Genomic DNA, 13680 nt, shown 5'->3' with positions numbered 1-13680 from the left:
ATTTTTGGGTAAAACTGCATTGGTGACTGGCCGTGGAGAAACCCCAAGATTAGTACAGTACATAAACCTTAGAGTTGCACATTTTGTTTGAATTATGGTCACCTACATTGTTCGAGGCTATCTCAGCATGCCAGTAAACACTGGTTACAACCTTATTCAACCTGCGGCCGAACAGAAGACTGGTGGTTTTCTTAGAAACTTGAGACTGGTAAATTTCAGAATTGGAGGCCATGCGAAAGGGTTTCTGGACCAATCCAGGTGGAAGTATTCCTGTCAATACCTGAAGGGGTTGGGTTATCAAGTCTGAGGTCAAAAAGGTGGATCACTGTATAGTAAAGTAGTTTATCAAGACTGATTCACATTGCTGGACTTACACAGAAAGGCAATACAGTGGGCCTGATGGGATGCTGCTAAGAACCTACAGTACTGTGCTGTCTACAGTACAGGGCACACTAATGTACCAATGAGTTTGAGGTGGAGTTAAGATTGTTCTTGACAGCTAAGTCTGACCAAAATCAGACTTTTTCTACCCCATAAACAGCTAAGTATGACCAAACTCAAACTTTTTCATGACACCATAAACGAGTAAGTCTGACAAAAATCAGACTTTTTCTTGACCCCCTAAACAGTTAAGTCTGACCAAAAATACTTTTTCTTGACCAATAAAGTTCCTTTACAAAGAGGGGTACTCTTAACCACCTTGTATAATGACAGAAGACATCTTGGGATGAGTTTGTTAGACCCATGCTTCTCCAACGTGGCTGCAATGCACCACAGTTGATTATATATCAGGTACATAATTCACTGCTTAGATCACATGGGCACAAGGAATTCTTCAAGAATTGTTCAGGAACTGGGGTTAAATTACTGATGAGATGAAGCTGACTGCATTTGATAAAGATCATTGGGAGTGACTTAACATTCAGGCAGTTCAAGATGGTGGAATGGAATGGAATGTAAAATTTAGGCCAATGACCCAGCACTGGGACCGATGAGGTCATTCAATGCTGAAAGGCATTTTGAAAGTAAAAAGGTTCTGTTTGAAGGTGTAACAGGAGGAAACAATTGTTAGCAGAGGGTGGAAATATGGAAGAAATAGAATGTAAATGGAGATACAGTAAAATGAATGTAAAGGATTGCAGCTAGGGGTCGAAGGGATGTTGCAAAGAACCCTAAGTAATGCCTACAGTGCACCGTGTGAGATGCACTGACGGCTCTACCATCTTAAAGGGGCTGGATGGAGTGAATGGGTGCTGTGTGTGTGTAAAGGACGGGGGTGGGGTGGGGGGCGTTTGATGTGCTGCTGATGAGTCTTCTGTGTAGGTGTATGATGCACATAATGTGGAAGTTTAACAAACAGGGGCTCATCCACGAATCTGAAGTTTATGTCATGAAAATAGCAGCAATTATCGTGTTTGTTTTTAACTTAGGTCTACAGTTACGTGGATCTAGTAACACTGACATAACAGTTACAACTCCACAACTGATATTAAAACATGTAATTAAAACTCCTTAAATTTGTTTGTAAAATATTAGATAGCCAAAACTCACTTGAATAAAAAAAAAAATTATTTTTACATGAAGTTAGTTTATGTGGTTGTGAACTGTACCAGACGCTGCCTCATTAGTACCGGGAAATAAACAAAGTGGGAAAGGTGCTGTTCTTGTGCAGACGTAATTCTAATCTTTTTTGTGAGTTATTACGACGAACTTGCGACTGTATTTTCCCCAGAAAAAGGGACCTTACAAGTAAACCTACGAGTGATTAGGGAGTGGGAAATAAGGCAGGTACCCAAGTGCCCAAATAAGTTGGGGACAAGTTCACAAGTTCTTTTGAGGCCAAGTGATTCAGTAATTTCAGCGGCAATCAGTGATGTTCTCGTTTGTGTCATCATTGTTGGTGAGTATTAGAGTTGACTTCATTATCTTCACGAATTGGTGTTGCCAAGCTAATTTTCATCCATTCTTGACGTATATTTTCATACATTGTTTTCTTGCCAGGCCTATGACTCGCACAGGTCGCCATGTCTTGTAATTGTAATGATATTGTTATCATTTGTCACAGTCTTTCCTCATTTAGATGTGGTTTCCGTGTTTTTGTGGTTATTATTTTTACTTTTATTCAGGCTATTATTTTTATTCAGGCTGAAGAAACATTCGTATGGACAGACCTTATTAAGATCAATATCTTGTTATACAAGCCATGAAAGAATTTAACGTTCATAGGCCTAAGGGAAAATGAGGAAACAGTAATTTATATATATATATATATATATATATATATATATATATATATATATATATAAGTAATTTACAAACATCACTTGATACCGAATTCCCTTTATCATGGGAACGTCGTACACCCAATGGGAATTATGACTGCCCGAGCCAGTATTCGGAACTTGGGTTATTCCCAAGGTAAAGTGAATTCGATATTAAGTGATATTTGGGCGTGGTGCCATATATCTAATTGGTGGATTAATATACAAGCCATGGTTGCATCCTGTATTGTAATATTATCAACGGCAATATCACTGTCACTAAACCAAACAAACGCTAAGGTCCTAAGACTCCTCCCTGCGGAACTATTGACATGATAAGCCTACAGTAGGCTCGTTAAAATCCCATCAACAGCTCTTCAGATCATTTATAAGAAAGTTACTCTTCCATTTCTTTACTCATAAATGAAAATGGTTGCTGGATTGAGCCTTCCAGCGTCAACCAGTCTTAATTTTTACATTCGTCAAGGTTCAGCCGGTTTAATTCCGCATTGGAATGATTAAACCGGCAGGTACTTTACCGGTAATTTCTTTAAACTTCCTACCCCCTCCCTACCGGTATTTTATTTGGCCTCAGACTCAGACAGGCGTTTTATATATATTCATTTGTGTCAGTATATGTTTATTTGAGACTAAAATATTCCTGTAACATATGGATGGATTTCTACGCCAAGGAAGAGTTGCTCAAATTGATATCCTAGGCCTATTACAGTTTTTTTTTTTTCGCTTGCACACGTTGAGCAGCATTGGGTCATAGTACTGTGAAAAAATAACCCTCTCTCTCTCTCTCTCTCTCTCTCTCTCTCTCTCTCTCTCTCTCTCTCTCTCTCTCTCTCTCATTTTCATTTCCAAAAACTTGTAGTCATGTAGGCCACTTCCGGAACCAGCTGACCGTAACAGAACGTATTCAAGCGATATAATTTGAATTTGCATATAAAGAGATTCCTTGTCATTGTCTCATATATATATTTTTTATTTTAGTAGGGGGCATTCTGCCTCGCAGGCGTAAAGAACGATGGTATTAAGGGGCTTAATACCCCTTTTATAGCGCCTTGTAGCGTCGTAAAGAGTTAAAATATTGAATGCAGTTTTTTTTTTTTGTTTACGTAAAATACTTATTAAAATGAAAGGTGCGGCTGTGTATTCAACGGGTATTTTTTTAAAATAGAAAATATGGTAAATTGGTAACAGTTTCAGTAGCTGTACCGTTAACATCAACAACAACAGCAATAATAATAATAATAATAATAATAATAATAATAATAGTGAGAAAAGTGATGGACTCCTAAGGAGGCAAGATGCAACCCGGAACCCCACTATAAAAAAAAACACCCAGTCGAATAGGATGACTGTGGTAGACAAAAAGTAAATATGTATATATATATATATATATATATATATATATATATATATATATATATATATATATATATATATATATATATATATATATATAAAAAATGTTGAAGGTAACGGTAGAGGCAGTTTGTTTTTGTCATCTTCCCTCTTTTATTTTCTCTCCGTTTTCTCTCACGTATTCGTTAATAATAACAATAATGATAAAAAAAATAATTGTACGTTTGCCAATCCCACTTTATTCAGGCATAGAATGGGATAAGGCAATGACTGTGATTGCGCAGTGGGGTCTCAGTGTGACTCATTATCGCTCTCAAAATATAACCTGCTCCTAGACTTACCTTGTTAGTCCTAGTAATGCATAGTTTTTTTCTTTTGTAATGTGGGTCCTTAACCGTACTGCTGTTTTGCAGAGACCATCCGTGGATGCGTCCCGTGACCCTCAGACCTTGATTAAAAAATATATATAAAATATTCATGGGGCGGGGGTGGGGGGTTTTTGAGGTGTTGGGAATGAGCACTGAGGGTAAAACTTATATGGCAACAGTCGTCTTTGGAAACATTTTATTACTTTGAAGTTCCGTAATTCTCTTTCATTTATCTTTATTTAGGTACTTACAGTATGTGGTGTCTGCTTCTTCTTCTTCTTCTTCTTCTTCTTCTTCTTCTTCTTCTTCTTCTTCTTCTTCTTCTTCTTCTTCTTCTTCTTCTCTCTCTCTCTCTCTCTCTCTCTCTCTCTCTCTCTCTCTCTCTCTCTCTCTCTCTATATATATATATATCTGTCTATATATATCTATATATATATATATATATATATATTTATTTAGAGAGAAAGCCTGAAAAACATTTTCCTTTAACCTATACCTTAAGCACGTTCCCCAAGTCTCCTAAAAATAAAAGGCAAGAAAAGGGGGAAGCATGATTTATTGTCAGAAAAATCTTTTCTTTGATTTTACCACGAGAGAGAGAGAGAGAGAGAGAGAGAGAGAGAGAGAGAGAGAGAGAGAGAGAGAGAGAGAGAGAGAGAGAGAGAGCAGAATTTCCTGGTATTTCGAAAAATTTCCACCCAAGTGTTGACTTACTTAATTGGTCGAACGCTTTCTAGGGAGGGAGGCATTTGACAAAAAAAAGGTCTTTATTTCTTGATTTTTTTTCTAAATAAAAGAGTGATGAAGATAGATGGGAAGGAATAAGAAAAGGAAAGGGAGGGAAAATTATGTGAGAGAGAGAGAGAGAGAGAGAGAGAGAGAGAGAGAGAGAGAGAGAGAGAGAGAGAGAGAGAGAGAGAGAGAGAGAGATAGTTAAAACTTTTAAGAATATCTTTGATTAGGGGGCCGTTTGACATTTAATTCAAGTCGAATATTTTTTACTTCTACTTGGTATCCATTTTGGAAGAAGGATATGAATTCAGCTGCAAAGGAATGGAGAGAGAGAGAGAGAGAGAGTTTCGGATAGGCCTAGTTTGTTTTCTCCCGCGCAAATAAGGTTCCTTCCTCCCACCCAACCCAACCCAGGAATTGGTGACCTAGATCTATGTAACGCCAGTTTATGATGATAATCAGTTTGTCTTGAAATTGCGAATTGATAGGGTAAGGGGGAAAGGTGGGCGGGGTGTCTCAGGACAGCTTTCTTTCGACCTTAAATTCTCTCCACTTTGGCGTTTCAGGCCTTATTAGGACCCATTGCCTCTTGTTTCAGAGCGTTAAGGTCTGTCGTAAGGTAATTTTATTTACTTAGTTATATATTTACGGCAAATTGCTGAGGCTTGTTGCAAGTTTCAGTTATCATGTTCATACGCAAGGTTCGTTTACGATGTGTTGTTTTACAAGGCTTTTCAAGACTTTTTTTTGCAGTGATTTTACAAGGGTTTATTTCCTTTTCAATACCTTTAGTTTTATCTATTTATTTATCTTTACAGAATTTTTATTCAATAACCCGTCTTAAATACTCAGGCCTTGTTGCTGGCACGAGGTGGCAACTCGTGTCATGCCACCCCACCCCCAGGTCCTCGACGGTTACCCATACCTTGTCTTATTGGCATTCTTTCCCTTCCTGGAGTTGGTGGGGGTGGGGGTGGGGGATGGGGGTTGTTATTGGAGTGGTCAGGGTGGGTGAGGGGGGAAAGGAGGGAGTAGGTAAGGAGGGTGTCTGGTGATCGCGAGATTTGAACTAACGTCTTATGGTACTACGAGTCACCGTGCTACGCGCTCAGCCACGAGAAACTCTATAGTTTGGTCTATAGTTTTCCTGTTTAGAACTTTAAAAAAATATACTGGTTCCTAGGGCGATATCAAAGTCATTTATTTTGATTTTATATGTTGAGCGATGCACAGGCACATGTAATGGTCATTGCTTTGCAAGAGGGACAATGACAACCAATCGATCCTGCTGAGATACCTTGGGTGTGCACTCACCATTAGGTATAATGCACTGACCATGAGTGGTATAATGCTCTATATATATATATATATATATATATATATATATATATATATATATATATATATATATATATATATATATATATATATATATATATATATATATATATATATATATATATATATATATATATGTGTACGTGCTTGAGTGCTCACGCACTTTAAAGAAGATTTACGCCGAGTTTAAGGTAGCGTATGTTTTAAGTCTATGCAAAGTTCATTCTCAGTAAAATTGTTGGTATAATCTTGATTCTCTTCTCAAATAAAAAGAACAATTAATAATTTCTGTCATTCCAAATAGTCTCTTAGTACCAAAATGTTTATTCTTAGAATTTTGAAAATAACTCCGAGGTATTTGGACAATCGGAATGTAGATGGACGTACAAAATGGTCTTGTGTAGACTAAACACACACGCACACACACACACACACACACACACACACACACACACACACACACACACACACACACACAGAGAGAGAGAGAGAGAGAGAGAGAGAGAGAGACTCCCGTACAAAAAGTTAAGGATCATTAACAAAGTTTCACGCTTAAGCCACGGACTTTGGGCTCATACCGAATACCCAATCACGGGCGTCGTCGGTCTGTGGTTGGGGAAGGGGGGCGGGGTTGGAATTTAAGGGAAGGGGGTTCCGACTCCCTTTTAAAAAAACAGATTGGATTCGTTAATATGGAAAGAAGGATGATCCCATCCTCCCGGAAAAGGATTCGAATACTAATGGCGATTACGTAGGCAAGGCCAGGGGTCTCCACACTGATCTCCAATGGTGATTTCGGCGCTGTGTCGGAATATGGAGGAGAGGGGACTGATTGGTGCGTGTAAACACTTGTTTACATCTGCTACAGCAAACGTATTCAGAGTCGCTAAGTTAAATACAAGGAGAACAAGCGCATACGACAACCCCCTTTTAGTACTATGGCACTAAGGCCACGGTAATAGGCCCTTTAGTATTTTAGCACTAAGACCATGCTAATGCCCCCTTTAGTACTATAGTTCTGGGACCACGCTAATAACCCCCTTTGGTACTAAGCCCACGGTAATACCCCTCTCTTTAGTACTTTAGTACCAAGACCACGCCAATACCCCTTTTAGTACTTTACTACTAAGACCATGCTAATACCCCCCTGTAGTACTTTAGTACTAAGACAACGCTAATACCTCCTTTAGTGCTTTAGTGCTAAGGCCACGCTAATACCCCCTTTAGTACTTTAGTACTAAGACCACGCTAATACCCATTTTAGTACTTTAGTACTAAGACCATGCTAATACCCCCTTTAGTACTAAGACAACGCTAATACCCCCTTTAGTATTATAGTACTGAGACCATGCTAATGCCCCCTTTAGTACTTTAGTACTGGTGAGACCACACTAATACCCTCCTTTAGTACTTTAGTACTAAGACCATGCTAATACCCCCTTTAGCACTATAGTACTAAGGCCTCACTAATACTCCCTTTTACGAAGCCCACGCTAATACCCCCTTTAGTACTAAGACCACGCTAATACCCACCTCTAGTACTAAGACCACACTGACAACCCCCTTTAGTACTATAGTACTAAGGCCACGCTAATAACCCCCCTTTAGTATTTTAGCACTAAGACCATGCTAATGCCCCCTTTAGTACAATAGTTCTAAGACCACGCTAATACCTCCCTTAAGCACTTTAGTACTAAGACAACGCTAATACTCCTCTTTAGTACTGTAGTACTAAGGCCACGCTGATAACCCCTAAAGTACTAAGACCACGCTAATACCCCCCTGTAATACTTTAGTACTAAGACCACACTAATACCCCCTTTAGTACTTTAATATTAAGACCACGCTAATTCCCCCACCCCTCTTTAGTACTATAGTACTAAGACCAAGCTAAGATACGCTTAAATACGGGTAGAACGTGAAGACAGCATTAATTTAATTATAGGTTTGATAATTGCATATTCCTGGTAAAGCCACTCTAATATCTAGTTAAACTCAGGTGTAACAAGTAGACAGTATTCATTTAATTACAGGTGGGATAAATGGATACCTCTGCTAAGGCTACGCCATTATCCAGCTAAATACAGGTTCAATAAGATGATGGTACTGATTTGAATATAGCTGAAAACTCTGCATACCTCCGCAAAGGCCATTCGGTTATGGAACAATACGCCACAAATTCCTATTTTATTTATGCGTGTTTGCGTCATATTTCAAGATTTTATGGACAAAATTTTAAGAAATTTCGGAGATTTATTTATTAATAGATGTTATTGAGACTTCTAAGTTGTAGGAGAACGCGGCGGTTTAAGAAAGATGGTTTTTATAACGGTTAATCACCAGCTTGAGCCAATTTTTTTTAAATGAATGTTCTCAGAATAAACAGACACTGAATAATATATGCCAAGTTTCATCCAGTGCTAAGTGAGAGAGAGAGAGAGAGAGAGAGAGAGAGAGAGAGAGAGAGAGAGAGAGAGAGAGAGAGAGAGTTATGACCTCCCAACGTCGATGGACGAGGTAACCATTTAGGGCTAAGTACAGATAAATACTTAGTGCCTATACACAGATTTACACGCATGTAACACATAAGAAAACACTTATAATGATTATTTTAACCATTTAAAGGGGAACTTCTCTCAAGTATACGAAGTAGATCCCAGAAATATTTGCTCATGACAAAACCAGAAAAAAAATTAGGCCTACGTTCGTCTAAAACGAAGCGCGGATGGACCGATGATTTTAAATATCTGTGAGGGGAATGTGTGAATAAATGAATTCAGTGGATTCAATTTATTCTTTCCAGAAATTTAAATGAAAACGATTTTGTAGGGTAAAAAAAAAACTTGAATTAGTTCCCCGTAGATTTTTTTTCATCAATTTAAGCGCTAATGACTTCGAGGGTCAAATCTCTCTCTCTCTCTCTCTCTCTCTCTCTCTCTCTCTCTCTCTCTCTCTCTCTCTCTCTCTCTCGTTTTTGAATGTTACCAGTGCAAGTTTGGTTTTTTAAATTCTTTCTCTCTTAACTCTCGGTTTTCAATGAGTGGTTGTCAATTATTTATATACTATACACTTAAAATAACTTCAAAACATAAGCGTAGTAACTTGGAATAAGGTCATTGGAAAGGAGAGAGAGAGAGAGAGAGAGAGAGAGAGAGAGAGAGAGAGAGAGAGAGAGAGAGGCATAAAAATTATACTGTAAGATATAAATTTGTCATATTCAGAATTCTCGGTCGATATTCCGATACGACAAATTCTCTCTCTCTCTCTCTCTCTCTCTCTCTCTCTCTCTCTCTCTCTCTCTCTCTCTCTCTCTCTCTCTCTCACACACACACACACACACTTGCTGAGCATACCAAGGTGAAGAATGAGTGGCCCCATGTAAGAAATAGCTTGAAATGCACTTAACTCTCCACTATCTTTGATGAAACTCGTGTCATGTTGTTCTCTAGTACCCCACTGACTGGGGATTTTCTTTAGTACCTCCATTGACTGGGGTTTTTCTCTAGTACCCCACTGACTGGGTTTTTCTCTAGTACCCCACTGACTGGGATTTTTCTCTAGTACCCCACTGACGGGGGTTTTCCTGTAGTACCCACTGACGGGGGTTTTTCTGTAGTACCCTCTGACTGGGGTTTTTCTCTAGTACCCCACTGACTGGTTCCCCCTAAAACTAGGTTGTTAAGGTGGGGGTGAGGGTAGTTGTTGCTGGATAGCCATAGACAACTATCTGTCTCCACAGACCTTGCCTAGTAGTGAACAGCAAGGACCGGTTGTTGGGTTGAAAGGTGGACAATGACAACTCCTCGATCCTGCTAAGGCGTTTTCCACTTCCTAGACTAATTAGATGAGTCTAGAATGGCTTTGTTGTTGCGCTTGTTATCATTGTTGTTTTCTGGTGAAGCTGGCTGTATGCCAAAGAGGGAGGAATCGTGCTCTACTGTAGGATAACAGTCCCGGAGACCGTCTTAGGCACAGCCTCTAGGGGAAAGGTAAGGTTCCTGGTTCCTGGTTCCGAAGTGCTCGCTCCACAAAGACATTCGCGGGCACACTACACTGTTCGTGTGAGGTGCCCAGCTTTTTAACTTGCAACAGTTTTACTTTGTAGCTTTTCCCTTTCATACTTGTTATTACATTATTTAAAATGACACTGACTTCCTTTTTTTTCAATTTTGAACGTCTTTAGCTTTACTTTAGGTTCCTGGCTGTAGGTATATCATTATCCTCTCATACTACCACTTCGTTTTCGCCGCCGAGTGACGAGGGAAAGAGTAACTTCTCAATGGCGTCCCTCCGAGCCTAGTTAATAGCCGAGGCTATGACAATGCTGCGTAATGCTTAGGGCGCGTATAAGGATATCCGCCCGAGGAAATATACCAGAGAGGAGCCTTACATCAAATAAGGAGCCGGAAAGGAATGCCTTAGACACTCTCTTCTTCGGGGCGAGGTGACTTTGAAAATCCATTTCTGGTGGGAGAGTGGCGTCTCTCGAGCGAAGAAGGGTAGACGCACAAGAATAGAAAACGTATTGCGTCGAGAGTTGATTCGCCCAGTTTCGTTTATCACGTTAAAATGTTTTCTGACGCGGGGGCGAGTGAGGCGTCTCGAGAAGAGGACGGGCGGAATTAGGTGGAGATTTATTTTAGGGTTGATTACATCTAAATCTGGATCTAGAGGGGATTGTTTTTAAGCTTTAGGGGTTTGTTTTATGAGAATTACTCGATAGTAAGAAGGAACATTTCTGCTTCCATTACCTTCTGTTACTTCTTTCTAATGAGCACCATATTCTTTGGAAGCTTGATTTTCAAGTCATTGGCTCCTTTGGGCTGGTTCCATATGAACAGGGTTCATCTTCTGAATAATAATAATAATAATAATAATAATAATAATAATAATAATAATAATAATAATAATAAATAAAGGTCTTGAGACTCATACGCCTTTCGTATCACCAGAAAGTTAGGATTAAGCTGGCTTATGCCAGCAAGAGCCCTTGCTTGAGGGCGGCCGAATGTAGTAGACCTCTGGACTCTGCCTAACCAAAACAAAGTTGATACCAAAGTGTATTTCCTTTAGAGAGAGTCACCCCTGCGCTAAGTACCATCAAGATCCGTTCATCGATTCTCGAGATATTTTATTTGTTTCTGTGTTTGTCAGTTTCTCAAGATCTTATAGGTGAATTACAATGAAATTAGGGGGGGTGGTTAGGGGGTAGGCCATGAACGAACAAAGGATTTATCATATTTTTGGGATGGGTCTTAATGCGGGTGTGGTTTTATGATGCTTATTGTGAGAGGAGGCGAATGGTTCTTCTAGTGGACCCAAGGATTACTTTTGAAAGCGTACATATACACGCATGTTTATGTATATATATATATATATATATATATATATATATATATATATATATATATATATACATGTGTGTATATGTATGTATATACTGATCACAGCAGGCGTCTTCGTTCCTTTCAAAAGTAATTCTTGTTGAAGTTGACCAATAGCAATATCATCTGCCTTCTCTCACAGTAAACATCGGAGGTGTACACACACACACACACACACACACACACACACACACACACATATATATATATATATATATATATATATATATATATATATATAATAAATATATATGTCTGTGTATAGATATATTTACAGTATATTTATATATAATACATTTGATTCAACGAATAAAATAAAGCACCTTGTGTGCTATAATACTTCGAAATAAACGTCCTCGAACTGATATCAAAATTGAAAATACCATATCATATCCTCATTAAATTAAACGCCATATCCATACATTACATCTCCGTTCCTTACAGGTAAACCCCTTTAGCACATAAAAGAAAATGAATAGAAAAACAATTGATTTTGGGTCACAGAATTGCTGGGGCGAGGCCGCCAGTACATCATATTTGAAAAATGTGACACACAAACGCGCGCGCGGAATTCTTGGAGCGATGAATATGTGACGGATTTTGACAAGGGGAGAGAGAGAGAGAGAGAGAGAGAGAGAGAGAGAGAGAGAGAGAGAGAGAGAGACTCCGTGAATCTTTCGTCGCCATCAGAAAATCATACGACACGAACGGAGTGAGAAATTTGTCATTTTCCCGGAGAGAGAGAGAGAGAGAGAGAGAGAGAGAGAGAAAAGTCAAAGGTAGCCGGAGATGCCGAAGTATTACATTTTAAATGTGAACACAAAGATACCAAACACTACTGAGAGAGAGAGAGAGAGAGAGAGAGAGAGAGAGAGAGAGAGAGAGAGAGAGAGAGAGAGGCAGCCGGAGGTGCCGAAGTACTACTTTTAACCTGAGAAAGTAAAGCTACCAACCACTAAAAGTATTATTATTATTATTTTTATATTATTATTATTATTAAAATAACTAAATCGGCCAAGGTCATTAAGGTCATTACTTAATTGAATGTGGCATAACACGAAGGAATTATTCGTGAAAGGTACAGTTTGGAGCAGGTTAAGAAGCTGGACAGCAAAGTAAATGAAGACTAGAGAGAAATGGTTTCAAAGTAAAATGAATGGTCTCTAAAGTAGGGACTATGCTAGTATTACCAACATTACCAACAGCTCGTTTAGCAAGGCATACTGTAGACAGAACCCTCTAAGTGTAGTATTATTTATATACTTTCGCAAAATTAACGGAGACAGTGACCCTGGTAGCTGTAACGCCAGATAAGTACCAATCGGTCAATCAATCGACGCAAGTGGAAAATGACAAGTAAAAAAATGCGCCGAAGAAACAGTTTTCTGTACAGCATATAATGGTGAGTGAAACTCTCAACCACGGCCTATGAAACTCTCAGCCGCGGCCCATGAAACTTTCAGCCATGGTCCGGTGGTGGCCTGTGTTGTTGGCATCTATAGCGGTTCCAGACGTACGGTCGTGGCAAACTTTAACCTTAAATAAAATAAAAACTACTGAGGCTAGGGGGCTGCAATTTGGTATGTTTGATGATTGGAGGGTGGATGATCAACATACCAGTTTGCAGCCCTCTAGCCTTAGTAGTTTTTAAGATCTGAGAGCGTATAGGATAAAGCGCGGATGGACAGACAAAGCCGGCACAGTATTTTTCTTTTACAGAAAAGTCAAATTAAAGCAAAATCCCTACGGAAAACATTGTACCGTTTCACTGAGTCAAAGATTTTTTTTTTTCGGACCACGGTGCCCTCTTTTCTGAACAAATTCTTTTTGTACGAACAACTTTTCGCTTTTAGTTTTCTGTAAAAAAAAAAAAAAGTATTGTGCTGGCTTTGCCTGTCCGTCCGCACTTTTTCCTGTCCGTCCTCAGATCTTAAACACTACTGAGGCCAGAGGGCTGCAAATTGGTATGTTGCTCATCCACCCTCCAGTCATCAAACATACCAAATTGCAGCCCTCTAGCCTCAGTAGCTTTTATTTTATTTAAGGTTAAAGTTAGCCATAATCGTGCTTCTGGTAACGATATAGGATAGGCCACCAGCGGGCCGTGGTTCAAGTTTCATGGACCGCGGCTCATACAGCATTATGCCGAGACCACCGAAAGATAGAAATATTTTCGGTGGCCTTGATTACACGCAGTAGCGGCTGTACAGAAAAGCTCGATTG

The 13680-nt window shown here is 39.2% G+C and overlaps 1 protein-coding gene across 1 annotated transcript in view; it reads left to right on the top strand.

Moving 5' to 3' along the window:
• The first annotated feature begins 1375 nt into the window (after positions 1-1375).
• The window catches only part of LOC136829680 (uncharacterized), a 45068-nt gene continuing 32763 nt past the window's right edge, over positions 1376-13680 (top strand). The window contains exon 1 of the mRNA XM_067088482.1: positions 1376-1900. Within this exon, the coding sequence (XP_066944583.1) occupies positions 1874-1900 (27 nt within the window). The 5' untranslated portion in view covers positions 1376-1873. The remainder of the gene's footprint in view (positions 1901-13680) is intronic.

Source organism: Macrobrachium rosenbergii, chromosome 45 (assembly GCF_040412425.1).
Source record: "Macrobrachium rosenbergii isolate ZJJX-2024 chromosome 45, ASM4041242v1, whole genome shotgun sequence".
Classification (NCBI taxonomy): domain Eukaryota; kingdom Metazoa; phylum Arthropoda; class Malacostraca; order Decapoda; family Palaemonidae; genus Macrobrachium; species Macrobrachium rosenbergii.
Note: the sequence above shows the minus strand (reverse complement) of the source record. Positions and strands in the feature narration are given on the sequence as shown.